This window comes from Schistocerca nitens, chromosome 9 (assembly GCF_023898315.1).
Source record: "Schistocerca nitens isolate TAMUIC-IGC-003100 chromosome 9, iqSchNite1.1, whole genome shotgun sequence".
Taxonomy (NCBI): Eukaryota; Metazoa; Arthropoda; class Insecta; order Orthoptera; family Acrididae; genus Schistocerca; species Schistocerca nitens.
Window position 1 is genome coordinate 475,352,629 of NC_064622.1, and position 18,866 is coordinate 475,371,494.

General features: G+C 44.8%; 1 protein-coding gene across 1 annotated transcript in view; it reads left to right on the top strand.

Annotated features, from left to right (window-relative positions):
* Positions 1-18,866, top strand: part of LOC126204362 (diacylglycerol lipase-alpha-like) — a 392,827-nt gene that overhangs the window by 249,178 nt on the left and 124,783 nt on the right. The window contains exon 11 of the mRNA XM_049938737.1: positions 2,093-2,331. Coding sequence (XP_049794694.1) covers positions 2,093-2,331 — 239 coding nt within the window. The remainder of the gene's footprint in view (positions 1-2,092; positions 2,332-18,866) is intronic.

Sequence of the window (18,866 nt, forward strand, 5' to 3'; positions counted from 1 at the left end):
CACTACGATGCCAACTGCTGCTCAGGTTGCTGCTGCAAGTGCAGTACGGTGCGCCAGAGCCGTACAATACGCCGAACATGATCGTCTTCCCTCTCGGCAGTGCCACGTCACGCCCTGAGCCAGGTCTCCTTGCGACCCTATATCCACATCACCACCGCTGCCAGCAATCGCGTACAGTGGCTACATTTCTGCCAAGTCGTTCTGCAGTATCGCAGAAGGGACACCCAGCTTCTCGTAGCCCTGGTGCACCACCTCTTTCAAACTCACTGAGGTGTAGATGATGTCGTCTTTGGCGCCTTACAGGCATTCTTGATTAACATCAGCGCACCACGTCCAGTCTCAAAGGTAAATAACGGTCACGACTGTTACAGTGTGTATTTAAAGCAAACCTGATTTGTATCCTCATAGTGGCTCTATCAGCGCCACTGTCGCGGAATTTGAGTAGACACCATCTTAACAATGTAGAAACACGCCTACCAGCTTTCATTTATGTCTCTCGACTCCTCCTTGGTGTTGCGATATTTTTTCCATCAGTGTCTTTCGAAATAACTTATTTCACTGAATGAATCAAGGTCAAAGTGAAAACATACAAAGACAGTTTAAAAAAAATACAAAAAACGAAAGCTGATTACTCAGTACAAAGAATAAATTTAAAATGTTACTTTCCGAGCTTTCTTTGCAACAAAAATGATTATGATCTCATCAAAGTTTATGGAGGGGCAGCTCGTTTGTATTCCGTGGAAATTCTCAGATTTTTTAACGTTTATTGAGAAACCGTGCTCCTCAGGTAATCTTTAATTGATTTGAGCTTCCTGAAACTCTTTTCCACAGATAGTGCAACCTGGGGTAGTAAGGCTGTGATATCTTTCTACTATATTTTTATAAGTTAAATTTTATGTGAATAATGCAGTGGCTTCTTGCAAGCCTCTCTTTTTTACCAGCGCATACTGTTTGAAACATTCAATTTGAAAAACAAGTTCTCCATTGTTAAGATTTTCTAGACATGTATTTGACAATTTCTCTGCTTTTGCCTTTACATCATCTGCTCCCATTTCTTGAATTTGGATATCACAGAAAAAGACCAAACTTTGCGATAATTATCTTCAATGCCTTAAACCTTGCACTTAGCTCCGTATCACTCTGTCAATCGTTTCTAACAGGGATGTCCTGAACAAATCTTCTCGTGAATGTTCGGATAATTCTCCCTCACAAACCTCATCTGCCATTTCATTCTTTCTCTTAACGTTTATTCTAAGAATTCTGTTGATAACTCATAATTTTTTGTTGATACTTTGCGCTCAGGGATAGCTTCACAGGTACATAAGTCTCTAGAAGCCTTAAGGTCCTTGAATATTTCGATCAGCTTTACCAGTCATAAGGCCTTCACTTTGCAGAAACTGATTGAATGATCGGTTTTTCTTTTTTCTTTTTTTTTAATATTGTATACCGGAAACAAGTTAAAGCAATGAATTTGAGTTTCCTCTTATTCTTTAAAGTAGTTTTCGCCACAATTTTTGTTTCTGCTGTTGTCAAGTTATAAGTTTCGGTTCTTCCAGATCCTTTATAACTTCATCAAAATGCTTGTAAACAGCCTCTACTGGCTCTGCATATCACTTTCTCGTGCTCCCTGCCCCCAATCCCTAGAGCCAGTCCTGTCGTGGGAGAAAGCACCGTGCCATATTTATGACGCACAGTGTGTCTCCCGCGCGTCAGTCCACTGCGGGGTGATTTTGTTCTGTGGCGATTCCGTAGTACCGCGATTTTGTCGCATGGCGATTTTGTTACATGGCGATTTTGTCGCGTGGCGATTTTGTTACATGGCGATTTTGTTACATGGCGATTTTGTCGCATGGCGATTTTGTCGCGCGGCGATTTTGGCGCGCGGCGATTTTGTTACATGGCGATTTTGTCACGCGGCGATTTTGGCGCGTGGCGATTTTGGCATGCGGTGATATTGCCGCGCCGTACGGCGAACTGTTGCGCGGATTCTATCGACTGGAATTTCTGAAACACCGCGCGGCGAAACCCACCGACGCGCGAGAAGCAGCCACAATGGCGTGAGGTGACGTGCGTGGCCTGCCTGTGCCCGCAGTGGAAGACCATCTTCTGCAGTGCGGTGTGCTGCGGCTGCGCGCCGATGCCGACGTCGGCGGCGGAGCTGCAGGGCGACTCCAGCCTGTGCGAGTACCGGCGCGAGCGGCAGGCGGCGCGTGCGTCGGGGGCGGCCGCCGTCCACCCCTCCGACCCCAGCATCGCGCTCACCGTGCACCAGCCGCTCTACCCGCCGGGCCGCATCATACACGTGGTGCGGCACCACCCCTCCAAGGGAGAGTGAGTACCACCGGTCTAGTGCCGGCGTAGCTGAGCTGGCTGCAGTGGCGGTGCTATCCGATCACATTTCGTCCGAGTACACAAAACACGGATAACAGGTTGTGCATCATTCATTTGAAGCACTCTCAGTCAACTAAATACAGCAAACAAGTACCAATATGTCGTTTTCTAACATTTTTATGCCATCCCTTGTGATGGCCACCCCTACAACTAACAAGGTAATATCAGCAACCGGACCTCATATTTTAAGGAGGAAAAAATCGCACTTGTAACATATCAGCCCCAGAATTGGCATCGCACGAAGTTTTGGCTCATACTTCTGATAGTACACGTTTATGACCTTCTGATGCACAGCTTTTAAACTTCGCACAAGCAGTTGTCTGCCTGTTTGCAGGTGCCTGATGCCCGAGTGCCAAGTACTGTACAGTGGAGTGACAGCCAGTGCCCTCCTGTTTGCAAAGTGTCAAGAAATGTGCAGTGGTGTGACAACCAGCACCCTCCTATTTGCGGTGTCTAGAAGGTGAGGGACGATTGGGATGGAGGGGAAAACGTCTGAGAAAACTGTTTTGAAATCGACACTCCTGGAAATGGAAAAAAGAACACATTGACACCGGGGTGTCAGACCCACCATACTTGCTCCGGACACTGCGAGAGGGCTGTACAAGCAATGATCACACGCACGGCACAGCGGACACACCAGGAACCGCGGTGTTGGCCGTCGAATGGCGCTAGCTGCACAGCATTTGTGCACCACCGCCGTCAGTGTCAGCCAGTTTGCCATGGCATACGGAGCTCCATCGCAGTCTTTAACACTGGTAGCATGCCGCGACAGTGTGGACGTGAACCGTATGTGCAGTTGACGGACTTTGAGCGAGGGCGTATAGTGGGCATGTGGGAGGCCGGGTGGACGTACCGCCGAATTGCTCAACATGTGGGGCGTGAGGTCTCCACAGTACATCGATGTTGTCGCCAGTGGTCGGCGGAAGGTGCACGTGCCCGTCGACCTGGGACCGGACCGCAGCGACGCACGGATGCACGCCAAGACCGTAGGATCCTACGCAGTGCCGTAGGGGACCGCACCGCCACTTCCCAGCAAATTAGGGACACTGTTGCTCCTGGGGTATCGGCGAGGACCATTCGCAACAGTCTCCATGAAGCTGGGCTACGGTCCCGCACACCGTTAGGCCGTCTTCCGCTCACGCCCCAACATCGTGCAGCCCGCCTCCAGTGGTGTCGCGACAGGCGTGAATGGAGGGACGAATGGAGACGTGTCGTCTTCAGCGATGAGAGTCGCTTCTGCCTTGGTGCCAATGATGGTCGTATGCGTGTTTGGCGCCCTGCAGGTGAGAGCCACAATCAGGACTGCATACGACCGAGGCACACAGGGCCAACACCCGGCATCATGGTGTGGGGAGCGATCTCCTACACTGGCCGTACACCACTGGTGATCGTCGAGGGGACACTGAATAGTGCACGGTACATCCAAACCGTCATCGAACCCATCGTTCTACCATTCCTAGACCGGCAAGGGAACTTGCTGTTCCAACAGGACTATGCACGTCCGCATGTATCCCGTGCCACCCAACGTGCTCTAGAAGGTGTAAGTCAACTACCCTGGCCAGCAAGATCTCCGGATCTGTCCCCCATTGAGCATGTTTGGGACTGGATGAAGCGTCGTCTCACGCGGTCTGCACGTCCAGCACGAACGCTGGTCCAACTGAGGTGCCAGGTGGACATGGCATGGCAAGCCGTTCCACAGGACTACATCCAGCATCTCTACGATCGTCTCCATGGGAGAATAGCAGCCTGCATTGCTGCGAAAGGTGGATATACACTGTACTAGTGCCGACATTGTGCATGCTCTGTTGCCTGTGTCTATGTGCCTGTGGTTCTGTCGGTGTGATCATGTGATGTATCTGACCCCAGGAATGTGTCAATAAAGTTTCACGGTGTTCTTATTTCAATTTCCAGGAGTGTAGTTTGAGAACATGTTTTACACAATAGAGCACAGTACTTAATATGTCAACCACAAGCACATATATATTCAATGTTATGTCTCAGAATCGAAATGAATAAACGTAAGCAATGAACAATTATTATGGAATGTTGTCAATTATTTTCATTTTACAATTTAATCAGGCGGGGCACGTCGAAGAACAATGGAACTTCTTCACCTTCTTCAGCTTTCCGACCCATAGAAAATAACGCACAACGGCAATGTTGTTAATTAAACAGCTCTACGTTACTTCTCTAATGACACATTTTCTTGCTGGTCCAATGGCACTGTGAACAAACAACTCATTCCACTGTACAGCACTTCACCCGCAGGCAGTGAGCAGTTGCAGTTGGAAGGGGGGATGACGAACAATCGGTGCACGAGAACTTTAAAATCTGGACGTTCAGAAGGCCATACCTGTACACTGGCCGACTTATGGCCCAAATCTTCGCACAGAATCGATTGCTGGTGCTGGCATCTTGTTAGTGTGCTTTTTCTCCTTAAAATATGACATCAAGTTGGTGATGTTTTCTTGTAAGTTTACCCTATTCCCACAGTATTTCTATACAAAAACTGAGTCATTTGTATACAAAATTTTGTTGAAATTGCTCCACCTGTTCCTGAGTTACACTTTTGTGTCGCCTCTTTTTACCCCCTCTTTCAGCCATAGCGATGCTAGGGGTAAACAGACTTGAGAAAACTTCTAGTTGGTGATGATTGGCAGCCAACTCTAAATATAGAAAAATTGTGTTAATGCAGATGAGTAGGGAAAACAAAGCCGCAACTTTCAGATACAGCACTGGTAATGTCCTGCTTGACAGAGTCATGTCACTTAAATATCTGATATGAAATCGATACGAAATGTAACAAGCACGAGAGGATTATGGGAGGGAAGGCAAATTGTCGACTTCACTTTATTGGGAGAATTCCAGGGAACAGTAGTTCATTTGTAAAGAAGACCACATATAGCATGACCTATTCTCCAGTACTGATCGAGTGTTTGGGATCCGTACCAGGCTGGATTAATAGAATACATTTCAGATTTGGGCTCCTAGATTTGTTACCAGTGGGTCCGAACAACACCCAAGACTTAAGAAAATACTTTACGAATTGAAATGGGAATCACTGTAAGGAAGGTGATGTTCTTTTCGAGGAACACTATTGTCAGAATTTTAATAACTGGCATTTAAAGCTGGCTGCAGAACTATCCTGTTGCCTCCAACATACATTGCATGTAAGGACCGCAAAATTAAGTTACAAGAAATTAGGGCTCATACAGAGGGATATAGATAGTCATTTTTCTGTCATTCCATTTGCAAGTGGAACAGGAAAGGAAATTACTCTTAGTGGTGCGGGGTATACTCCACCACGCACTGTAACGTGGACTGCAGAGTCTCAATGTAGATTGTACTGTCACAGTAACTTTTTCCAAATAGCAGCTGATACATGTGCCATGTTTGGTAGAAATAGCTACAGGAATTACTGAGATATGCTGATGTGCCTCTGTCTTTCCACCACCCTGCCTCAGGGGTAAAATATTATTGTGTCATCAATGAGCCTGGCAGCAGTACAAATTGTGCATCCAGTACTAAGATCAGACCTTATATAATATTGTTATGTATCACAGCCTCTAGCCCTCATATCCACCCCTAATTGCAGCAGGGATAGGACTATACTACCCACAGTATTTTTATACAAATGAGCAGTCATATATATACAAAATTTGGTTGAAATTGTTCCAGACATTCCTGAGTTATGCTTTAATATCATGACCTTTTCATCTCAACCCCCCACCCCCCTCCCCCAAGGAGATGTATGGTTCTTACCATCACAGCACTTCTTTCCACTTAGTAATTGGTATGTGTAACAAGTTTAGTTGAAATGGATCCTGCGATTTAGGATGACATGTGAAACATACATACATAAGTACAAACAATGAAAAATCCAAGATGGAATAATGATAATATTATGAAAAAGATAGTTGCTACTCACCATATAGCAGAAATGCTGAGTTGCAAGTAGGCACAACAAAAAGCCTGTTAAACAAATAAGCTTTTGGCCAAAAAAGGCCTCCATCAGAGTTAGATAACATACACAAACAAACTCAGTAAACACAACTCACACACTTATGACCATAATTCTGGATACAGAGGCCAGACTGTTTTCATAATATTGTCATTATTCCATGCTGTAAAAATGGAAATGTCGTGTGGCTAGGGCCTCCCGTCGGGTACACCGTTCGCCTGGTGCAGGTCTTTCGATTTGACGCCACTTCGGTGACCTGCGCATCGATGGGGATGAAATGATGATGATTAGGACAACACGACACCCAGTCCCTGGGCGGAGAAAATTTCCGACCCATCCGGGAGTCGAACCCGGGCCCTTAGGATTGACAGTCTGTCACGCTGACCACTCAGCCACCAGGGCGAACATTCCATGCTGTGTTTTCCATAGTTTGATTTTACCTAAAGTATTTCCTTCAATTCCTTAACCCAGTGCTATTTTCCTTTGTTACTATTTTCAAACTTATTCCTATACTCTGTGTCTATCCTTCTTTCCATTCTTCCTTCCTAACTGCACTGTATGCTCTAATTGCATGCCACACTGTATCAAACATCTTGTTCATGCACAACAGATGGTCACGAGACTGCACTGATTGTTGGTGCAGCATCTTGTGTCCCATATTGCTCCCACTGATATTAATCCTAGAACTTCAAATTAATCACTCTTCCTGTGTCACTAGCATGTTAACTTTCCATACCTTACTGTGCCACCACATCCTATGACTCCATCTCTCTTATTACAGTTCATGCATACTAACTTCACCTAATCTAGTCAAATCTGCTGTCACTCTCCTTCACACTTGTCCACCCACAGACCTCTACCCACATTTCAATCTTTTTATTTAATTTTTCTTTGGTTTCATTGTGTTTTTATGTCAGTTTCAGTTGGTTTTCACCTTTCACTATTGGCCTACTAGTCCACAGTTTGTGGTCTCATGGTAGCGTTCTCGCTTCCTGAGCATGGGGTCCCAAGTTCGATTCCTGGCAGGGTCAGGGATTTTCATCTGGCTCGAGATGAATGGGTGTCATTGTGTCATCTTCATCATCATCATTCATCCCCATTATGGTCGGAGAAAGGCAATGGCAAACCACCTCTGTTAGGACCTTGCCTAGTGCAATGGTGTGGGTCTCCCGCATCGTTCCCTATGCTCTGTCAAGGAGTATGGGACTCCATCATCATCATTGGCCTACTCTCTCAGATTTCATCTTGTTTCCTCACACTTCATCCATTTCATCCTCTCCAGAAAAAAAAAATCTGGCCTCAGCAGCCAATGTTTTTGTTGTGCCTATCTGTGACTCAGCATCTCTGCTATATATTAAGTAGCAACTATTCTTTTCATAATATGTCATATATAATTATAATCTTTTTACCTCCACCCCACCCCTCTGAGAGATACATGCTTCATATAATCACAGCACTTATTTTCATTTATACGTATAGGGCCCACCAAGCTCCATTGAAATTGATCCTGCAATTTAGGAGGAGATGTGCAATGTACATACATATGTACGTAAAATGATTTGTTTTACAAATACTTAGATGACATACAGTACATGCAGATTAAGAGATTGAACATGTTCTCTTAGTTTTTATATAGTTTTTAATAAATATAGTAAATACAATCACATTATCATTTCGTAGCACTAAATGAGTTCTTCGGCAAGTACCTAGAACAGGTACTTTGGAAGCTCATATGTGATGTAAATATATTTGATCTAATGGCAGCAAACAGACCTGACCTCTTAGAGGGCATCCAGGTTGAAACTGGTAACAGTGAGCATGAGGCAACTATAATAGCAATAATTGCCAAAGTAAAAAGTCCAACTAAAATAAGTAAAAAGATTTAGCTGTTCAGAAACCTAGATACATGGGCTCTACTGTTGTGCCTCAATGATAATCTTGTAACATAGAGCTCTGAATGTAGGTATCTTTCTGTCGCTCAAGTTTAAAAGAACAGTGGGCCATACATAATTAAATATGAACCTACCAGCTAAAGCAGTCCCAAACATTTATCTATTCAGAAATCTAGACAGAGAGGCAGAAGTTTTGCATCTCAGTGAACATTTTGATACATTTAGCTCTGGAGAGTAGTTTCTAGAGGAACTGTGGCTCAAGATTAAAAGAATAGTGGACCATATACTGGATAGATGTGCATGTAACAGAGAAGGTCATGACGGAAAGGACCCTCCATGGTACAGAATTACTGAGAAACTTCTTAATAAATTGAGGCTATTGCATAATAGTCTGTAAAATGAAGCACGCAACTATGTACATGAAGATAATGAAACTCCATTTATCATCAACTGTTCAATGACTACCATACCAAAAAGATCTCTCAGAAAACTCAAAGACATTATGGTCAAATGCAAAGACAGTCATTGGCATCAAAGTTAGTGTCCAGACTCTCAAAGATGACACAGCAACTGAAATTATGGGTAATAAAACGAAAGCAGAAACATTGAACTCCATTTTCAAATGTCTCTTTTCAAAGGAAAATGAAAGGGTATTGTTCCAATTCAATTCTTACACCAGTGCAAAACTGTATGATTTAGATGTTAGTATCAATGGTACTGAGAAATACTTGAAACTGCTAAAATTGAACAAAGATTTGTGCCTGGTAAATACCTATTTGTTTTGTATAGAATTTGCAGACAAAATACCCTCAATCAAGAAACTGTGCCCACGTTGGAAAAAAGCATGGATCACACCAGTCTGTGAGAGGCGTAGCGTGAGTAATGCACTAAACTACCATCCCACTATCTTGACATGAATAACATCCACCTGTTGTAAGATTCTACAGAATATTTTGAACTCAAACTAATGAAGTGTCTCAAACAGAAGAAACTTCTCCATACTCAGCATACAGTGTACATTACCGACATCTGTAGAAATCAGGAATCTAGTCTCAAGATATTTATTTCTACCTGTTACGTATGATGGTATATGACAAATGCTGACACAAGCCATATAATCTCATACTTTTTAATATTCTTCCAAATGTTGACAGCTGTTGCATTTTCAGAGTATTAAACATTTCAAAATGACTTAAAAGTCAAAACTGCAATTGTGAAAATCATAATAAATAATCTGTCCATGGCAAAAATTTTCTCATTTAAAAAAGACTAACTACATTGCTTAACTGTATTATGAAAAGTTGCCACCCACCATAGAGAGGAGATGCTGTGTCACAGATAGACACAACAAAAAGACTGTCACAAATAAAGCTTTCAGCCCATAAGGCTTTCATCAAAAATAGACCACACACACACAATCACACAATCACACACACACACACACACACACACACACACACACACACACACGCACGCAAACGCAACTCACACACACACATGACTGCAGTTTCAAAAACTGTAGCCACACTCCGTGAGACAGCAGTCCTGTGTGTGAGCTTCATTTGTGTGAATATATATAGAGGGAAACATTCGACGTGGGAAAAATATATCTAAAAACAAAGATGATGTGACTTACCGAAAGGAAGCGCTGGCAGGTCGATAGACACACAAACAAACACAAACACACACACAAAATTCAAGCTTTCGCAACAAACTGTTGCCTCATCAGTAAAAAAGGGAAGGAGAGGCAAACACAAAAGGATGTGGGTTCTAAGGGAGAGGGCAAGGAGCCACCCCAATCCCGGGAGCGGAAAGCCCACCCTAGGGGGAAAAAAGGACGGGCACACACTCGCACACACACACATATCCATCCACACACACACAGACACAAGCAGACATATTTAAAGACCCCTTAAATATGTCTGCCCGCGTCTGCACACGTGTGGACGGACATGCGTGCGTGCGCAAGCGCACACCCGTCCCTCCCCCCCCCCCCCCCAAGGCAAGTCCCCCGCTCATGGGACCGGAACGACTCCCCACCCCCACCCCCAAAAACTCACCCCCCCCCCCACCGACGAGGCAACAGTTTGCTGCAAAAGCACAAACCCCGTGTGTATGTTTGTGCTTGTTTGCGTGTCCACCGACGTGCCAGCGCCCCCGCTCGGCAAGTCACATCATCTTTGTTTTTAGATATATTTTTTCCCACGTGGAATGTTTCCTTCTATTATATATATATATATATATATATATATATATATATATATATATATATATCTAAAAAGAAAGATGATGAGACTTACCAAACAAAAGCGCTGGCAGGTCGATAGACACACAAACAAACATAAATATGCACACAAAATTCAAGCTTTCGCAACAAACTGTTGCCTCATCAGGAAAGAGGGAAGGAGAGGGAAAGACGAAAGGATGTGGGTTTTAAGGGAGAGGGTAAGGAGTCATTCCAATCCCGGGAGCGGAAAGACTTACCTTAGGGGGAAAAAAGGACAGGTATACACTCGCACACACACACATATCCATCCACACATACAGACACAAGCAGACATATGTCTGCTTGTGTCTGTATGTGTGGATGGATATGTGTGTGTGTGCGAGTGTATACCTGTCCTTTTTTCCCCCTAAGGTAAGTCTTTCCGCTCCCGGGATTGGAATGACTCCTTACCCTCTCCCTTAAAACCCACATCCTTTCGTCTTTCCCTCTCCTTCCCTCTTTCCTGATGAGGCAACAGTTTGTTGCGAAAGCTTGAATTTTGTGTGTATATTTATGTTTGTTTGTGTGTCTATCGACCTGCCAGCGCTTTTGTTTGGTAAGTCTCATCATCTTTCTTTTTAGATATATTTTTTCCACGTGGAATGTTTCCCTCTGTTATATATATATATATATATATATATATATATATATATATATATATATATATATGATGTGACTTACCAAATGAAAGTGCTGGCAGGTCGACAGACACTCAAACGAACACAAACATACACACAAAATTCAAGCTTTCTCAACAAACTGTTGCCTCATCAGGAAAGAGGGAAGGAGAGGGAAAGACGAAAGGATGTGGGTTTTAAGGGAGAAGGTAAGGAGTCATTCCAATCCCGGGAGCGGAAAGACTTACCTTAGGGGGAAAAAAGAACAGGTATACACTCGCACACACACACATATCCATCCACACATATACAGACACAAGCAGACATATTTAAAGACAAAGAGTTTGGGCAGAGATGTCAGTCGAGGCAGAAGTGCAGAGGCAAAGATGTTGTTGAATGACAGGTGAGGTATGAGTGGCGGCAACTTGAAATTAGCGGAGATTGAGGCCTGGTGGATAACGGGAAGAGAGCATATATTGTAGAGCAAGTTCCCATCTCCGGAGTTCGGATAGGTTGGTGTTAGTGGGAAGTATCCAGATAACCCAGACAGTGTAACACTGTGCCAAGATGTGCTGGCCGTGCACCAAGGCATGTTTAGCCACAGGGTGATCCTCAGTCCCAACAAACACTGTCTGCCTGTGTCCATTCATACGAATGGACAGTTTGTTGCTGGTCATTCCCACATAGAATGCGTCACAGTGTAGGCACGTCAGTTGGTAGATCACGTGGGTGCTTTCACACGTGGCTCTGCCTTTGATCGTGTACACCTTCCGGGTTACAGGACTGGAGTAGGTGGTAGTGGGAGGGTGCATGGGACAGGTTTTACACCGGGGGCGGTTACAAGGGTAGGAGCCAGAAGGTAGGAAAGGTGGTTTGGGGATTTCATAGGGATGAACTAAGAGGTAACGAAGGTTAGGTGGACGGCGGAAAGACACCCTTGGTGGAGTGGGGAGGATTTCATGAAGGATGGATCTCATTTCAGGGCAGGATTTGAGGAAGTCGTATCCCTGCTGGAGAGCCACATTCAGAATCTGATCCAGTACCGGAAAGTATCCTGTCACAAGTGGGGCACTTTTGTGGTTCTTCTGTGGGAGGTTCTGGGTTTGAGAGGAAGAGGAAGTGGCTCTGGTTATTTGCTTCTGTACCAGGTCGGGAAGGTAGTTGCAGGATGCGAAAGCTGTTGTCAGGTTGTTGGTGTAATGCTTCAGGGATTCCGGACTGGAGCAGATTCGTTTGCCACGAAGACCTAGGCTGTAGGGAAGGGACCGTTTGATGTGGAATGGGTGGCAGCTGTCGTAATGGAGGTACTGTTGCTTGTTGGTGGGTTTGATGTGGACGGACGTGTGAAGCTGGCCATTGGACAGGTGGAGGTCAACATCAAGGAAAGTGGCATGGGATTTGGAGTAGGACCAGGTTCCATCAGATTCACCTGGTCCTACTCCAAATCCCATACAACTTTCCTTGATGTTGACCTCCACCTGTTCAATGGCCAGCTTCACACGTCCGTCCACATCAAACCACCAACAAGCAACAGTACCTCCATTACGACAGCTACTACCCATTCCACATCAAACGGTCCCTTCCCTACAGCCTAGGTCTTCATGGCAAACGAATCTGCTCCAGTCCGGAATACCTGAAGCATTACACCAACAACTTGACAACAGCTTTTGCATCCCGCAACTACCCTCCTGACCTGGTACAGAAGCAAATAACCAGAGCCACTTCCTCATCCCTTCAAACCCAGAACCTCCCACAGAAGAACCACAAAAGTGCCCCACTTGTGACAGGATACTTTCCGGGACTGGATCAGATTCTGAATGTGGCTCTCCAGCAGGGATACGACTTCCTCAAATCCTGCCCTGAAATGAGATCCATCCTTCATGAAATCCTCCCCACTCCACCAAGAGTGTCTCTCCGCCGTCCACCTAACCTTCGTTACCTCTTAGTTCATCCCTATGAAATCCCCAAACCACCTTCCCTACCCTCTGGCTCCTACCCTTGTAACCGCCCCCGGTGTAAAACCTGTCCCATGCACCCTCCCACTACCACCTACTCCAGTCCTGTAACCCGGAAGGTGTACACGATCAAAGGCAGAGCCACGTATGAAAGCACCCACGTGATCTACCAACTGACGTGCCTACACTGTGACGCATTCTATGTGGGAATGACCAGCAACAAACTGTCCATTCGTATGAATGGACACAGGCAGACAGTGTTTGTTGGTAATGAGGATCACCCTGTGGCTAAACTTGCATTGGTGCACGGCCAGCACATCTTGGCACAGTGTTACACCGTCCGGGTTATCTGGATACTTCCCACTAACACCAACCTATCCGAACTCCGGAGATGGGAACTTGCTCTTCAATATATCCTCTATTCCCGTTATCCACCAGGCCTCAATCTCCGCTAATTTCAAGTTGCCGCCACTAATACCTCACCTGTCATTCAACAACATCTTTGCCTCTGCACTTCTGCCACGACTGACATCTCTGCCCAAACTCTTTGTCTTTAAATATGTCTGCTTGTGTCTGTATATGTGTGGATGGATATGTGTGTGTGTGCGAGTGTATACCTGTCCTTTTTTCCCCCTAAGGTAAGTCTTTCCGCTCCCAGGATTGGAATGACTCCTTACCCTCTCCCTTAAAACCCACATCCTTTCGTCTTTCCCTCTCCTTCCCTCTTTCCTGATGAGGCAACAGTTTGTTGAGAAAGCTTGAATTTTGTGTGTATGTTTGTGTTTGTTTGTGTGTCTGTCGACCTGCCAGCACTTTCATTTGGTAAATCACATCATCTTTGTTTTTAGATATATTTTTCCTATGTGGAATGTTTCCCTCTATTATATATATATATATATATATATATATATATATATATATATATATATAGAGAGAGAGAGAGAGAGAGAGAGAGAGAGAGAGAGAGAGAGAGAGAGAGAGATGATGTGACTCACCGAACGAAAGCGCCGGCAGGCTGACAGACACACAAAGAAACACAAACACACACACAAAATTCAAGCTTTCACAACAAACCGCCGCCCCACCAGGAAAGAGGGAAGGAGAGGGAAAGACGAAAGGATGCGGGTTCCAAGCGAGAGGGCAAGGAGCCACCCCAATCCCGGGTGTGGAAAGACCCACCCTAGGGGGAAAAAAGGACGGGCACACACTCGCACACACACACACACACACACACAAACACATCCATCCACACACACACAGACACAAGCAGACATCTCACAAGCAGACATATTTAAAGACAAAGAGTTTGGGCAGAGATGTTAGTCGAGGCGGAAGTGTAGAGGCAAAGATGATGTTGAATGACAGGTGAGGTATGAGTGGCGGCAACTTGAAATTAGCGGAGATTGAGGCCTGGTGGGTAACGGGAAGAGAGGATATATTGAAGAGCAAGTTCCCATCTCCGGAGTTCGGATAGGTTGGTGTTGGTGGGAAGTATCCAGATAACCCAGACAGTGTAACACTGTGCCAAGATGTGCTGGCCGTGCACCAAGGCATGTTTAGCCACAGGGTGATCATCATTACCAACAAACACTGTCTGCCTGTGTCCTTTCATGCGAATGGACAGTTTGTTGCTGGTCATTCCCACATAAAATGCGTCACAGCGTAGGCAGGTCAGTTGGTAAATCACGTGGGTGCTTTCACATGTGGCTCTGCCTTTGATCGTGTTCACCTTCCGGGTTACAGGACTGGAGTAGATGGTGGTGGGAGGGTGCATGGGACTGGTATTACACCGGGGGCGGTTACAAGGATAGGAGCCAGAGTGTAGGAAAGGTGGTTTGGGGATTTCATAGGGATGAACTAACAGGTTACGAAGGTTATGTGGACGGCGGAAAGACACTCTTGGTGGAGTGGGGAGGATTTCATGAAGGATGGATCTCATTTCAGGGCAGGATTTGAGGAAGTCGTATCCCTCTTGGAGAGCCACATTCAGAATCTGATCCAGTCCCGGAAAGTATCCTGTCACAAGTGGGGCACTTTTGGGGTTCTTCTGTGGGAGGTTCTGGGTTTGAGGAGGTGAGGAAGTGGCTCTGGTTATTTGCTTCTGTACCAGGTCAGGAGGGTAGTTGCGGGATGCGAAAGCTGTTGTCAGGTTGTTGGTGTAATGGTTTAGTGATTCCGGGCTGGAGCAGATTTGTTTGCTACGAAGACCTAGGCTGTAGGGAAGGGACCGTTTGATGTGGAATGGGTGGCAGCTGTCATAATGGAGGTACTGTTGCTTGTTGGTGCGTTTGATGTGGACGGACGTGTGAAGCTGGCCATTGGACAGGTGGAGGTCAATGTCAAGGAAAGTGGCATGGGATTTGGAGTAGGCCCAGGTGAATCTGATGGAGCCAAAGGAGTTGAGGTTGGAGAGGAAATTCTGGAGTTCTTGTTCACTGTGAGTCCAGATCATGAAGATGTCATCAATAAATCTGTACCAAACTTTGGGTTGGCAGGCCTGGGTAACCAAGAAGGTTTCCTCTAAGCGACCCATGAATAGGTTGGTGTACGAGGGGGCCATCCTGGTCCCCATGGCTGTTCCCTTTAATTGTTGGTATGTCTGGCCCTCGAAAGTGAAGAAGTTGTGGGTCAGGATGAAGCTGGCTAAGGTAATGAGGAAAGAGGTTTTAGGTAGGGTGGCAGGTGATCGGCGTGAAAGGAAGTGCTCCATCGCAGCGAGGCTCTGGACGTGCGGAATATTTGTGTATAAGGAAGTGGCATCAATGGTTACAAGGATGGTTTCCGGGGGTAACAGACTGGGTAGGGATTCCAGGCATCTGAGAAAGTGGTTGGTGTCTTTGATGAAGGATGGGAGACTGCATGTAATGGGTTGAAGGTGTTGATCTACGTAGGCAGAGATACGTTCTGTGGGGGCTTGGTAGCCAGCTACAAAGGGACGGCCGGGATGATTGGGTTTGTTAATTTTGGGAAGAAGGTAGAAGGTAGGGGTGCGGGGTGTTGGTGGGGTCAGGAGGTTGATGGAGTCAGGTGAAAGGTTTTGTAGGGGGCCTAAGGTTCTGAGGATTCCTTGAAGATCCACCTGGACATCAGGAGTGGGATTACCTTGGCAAGCTTTGTATGTAGTGTTGTCTGAAAGCTGACGCAGTCCCTCAGCCACATACTCCCGACGATCAAGTACCACGGTCGTGGAACCCTTGTCCGCTGGAAGAACGATGATGGATCGGTCAGCCTTCAGATCACGGATAGCCTGGGCTTCAGCAGTGGTGATGTTGGGAGTAGGATCGAGGTTTTTTAAGAAGGATTGAGAGGCAAGGCTGGAAGTCAGAAATTCCTGGAAGATTTGGAGAGGGTGATTTTGAGGAAGAGGGGGTGGGTCCCGCTGTGACGGAGGATGGAACTGTTCCAGGCAGGGTTCAATTTGGATAGTGTCTTGGGGAGTTGGACCATTAGGAGTAGGATTAGGATCATTTTTCTTCATGGCAAAGTGATATTTCCAGCAGAGAGTATGGGTGTAGGACAGTAAATCTTTGACAAGGGCTGTTTGGTTGAATCTGGGAGTGGGGCTGAAGGTAAGGCCTTTGGATAGGGCAGAGGTTTCGGATTGGGAGAGAGGTTTGGAGGAAAGGTTAACTACTGAATTAGGGTGTTGTGGTACCAGATTGTGTTGATTGGAATTTTGGGGGGAGTGGAGCTGGAAGTGGGAGATTGAGTAGATATGAGAGACTGGGTCTGTGTGCAATGAGAGGAGGTTGAGGTTTGCTGGAAAGTTTGTGAAGGGTGAGTGAGTTGCCTTTCCGGAGGTGGGAAACCAGGAGATTGGATAGTTTTTTGAGGTGGAGGGCGGCATGCAGTTCTAATTTGTGATTGGCCTGTAGGAGGATGCTCTGAACAGTCAGTGTGGATATGGGTTCATCAGGAAAGAGGAAGGAGAGGGAAAGACGAAAGGATGTGGGTTTTAAGGGAGAGGGTAAGGAGTCATTCCAATCCCGGGAGCGGAAAGACTTACCTTAGGGGGAAAAAAGGACAGGTATACACTCACACACACAGTAATATCCATCCGCACTGTCTGCTTGTGTCTGTGTATGTGCGGATGGATATGTGTGTGTGTGCAAGTGTATACCTGTCCTTTTTTCCCCCTAAGGTAAGTCTTTCCGCTCCCGGGATTGGAATGACTCCTTACCCTCTCCCTTAAAACCCACATCCTTTCATCTTTCCCTCTCCTTCCCTCTTTCCTGACGAAGCAACTGTTGGTTGCGAAAGCTAGAATTTCGTGTGTATGTTTGTGTTTGTTTGTGTGTCTATCAACCTGCCAGCACTTTCATTTGGTAAGTCACATCATCTTTGTTTTTAGATATATTTTTCCCACGTGGAATGTTTCACTCTATTATATGTGTGTGTGTGTGTGTGTGTGTGTGTGTGTGTGTGTGTGTGTGTGTGTGTGTGTGTGTGTGAGTGTGTGTGTGTGAATTGTCCACCTTCACTGCTTCTGTTATTTAATGTTGTTTAACACATCTATCTCCTTCTGACCATGCTGTACTTGACTTCTTGACTTTATACCTGCAAAAGCATGTTGACATTGCTCAGTTTTAATTTTCAACTGCAGGAAGTCCTCCGAATCCTTGAGGTGGAAGTCAGGTGTAGATAATTCTTCATTTTGTGTTCTCTTCAGGAAACCCTGTCTGCCATTATTCCAGTAAATAAATATTGGCAGATGCAAGAGATTTTACCACACAGGAAATGTAGGAATCACAAAATGCCACAAATCAATAGAGGAAGTTCAAATCAGTTCATCTGTATCATGCAGCACAGAAGGGGAAAGAGGTGCAAACAGTATGTTGCAACAAATCAGTATTTAAATCTGATTCCAGAACCAGTAATTTTCCAACATTTGTATATTATTACAGGAAAAGCAACCTGTTACTATTGTATTTCGAGGAGTACAGCACCATGCTGAACTTGTTACAAGGAATACAGGAAACTAGAAATTACATTGTTCTTTCTGCAATTAATATTCACCTTTAGTAATCCTTTTATGTGCTTTAAATTTGATTTTAGCTGCAATTTAAAAAGGAGTGTCAACAGTAAGCCCAGATTCACAACAGCATGGCAATAACTGTAGTAACAGTAGGCATAACAAAATGTCATCACATAAAATGTTTCCAGTGACTAATTTCAAACTGTCAAATTTCAAGATATAAAGCTCCATTTTATAGTTCTGCTCATTTTTGGCCTACAAATTATGTTAAAATAATGGAATTCTCCATCTCTTGAATAAATATGTGCTCCTAAAGTTACACACAAGCTAAATATTATAATGCTTACCTCTCCTCCTGACAGAAGTAGTTTTCACCATTAACGTGAACACTGCCATTTTTTACTTCTTCCACAGTTAACAACAATGAACAAGCCTTGTGTAAATTTTGAAATAATGTTTTGGAGTACTGTGAAACAGCTTGCCAACATAAGAGAAAATTACCTATTAATCTGCATCGATCAGGTTTCTATATTTACTATATTTTCCTTTCTGGAATTGCAAAGGTATATTACTATTATTACAAGTGTGATGGACATTTAACTGTTTCTTGTGACATAAATGTTTGTGTTTAGCATATTAATATAACAAATGCCCCTAAATATACAAGATCAATAATAACTCTTTTGTTAAAACTAGCCTATAAAGAGCCAATGAATACAAAAAACTATTGTAAATAAATAATACAAATAATTGCAACCTGTAATCACAAAGATATTCTTTCACTTTACTTCTTCATAAAAAATAATTTG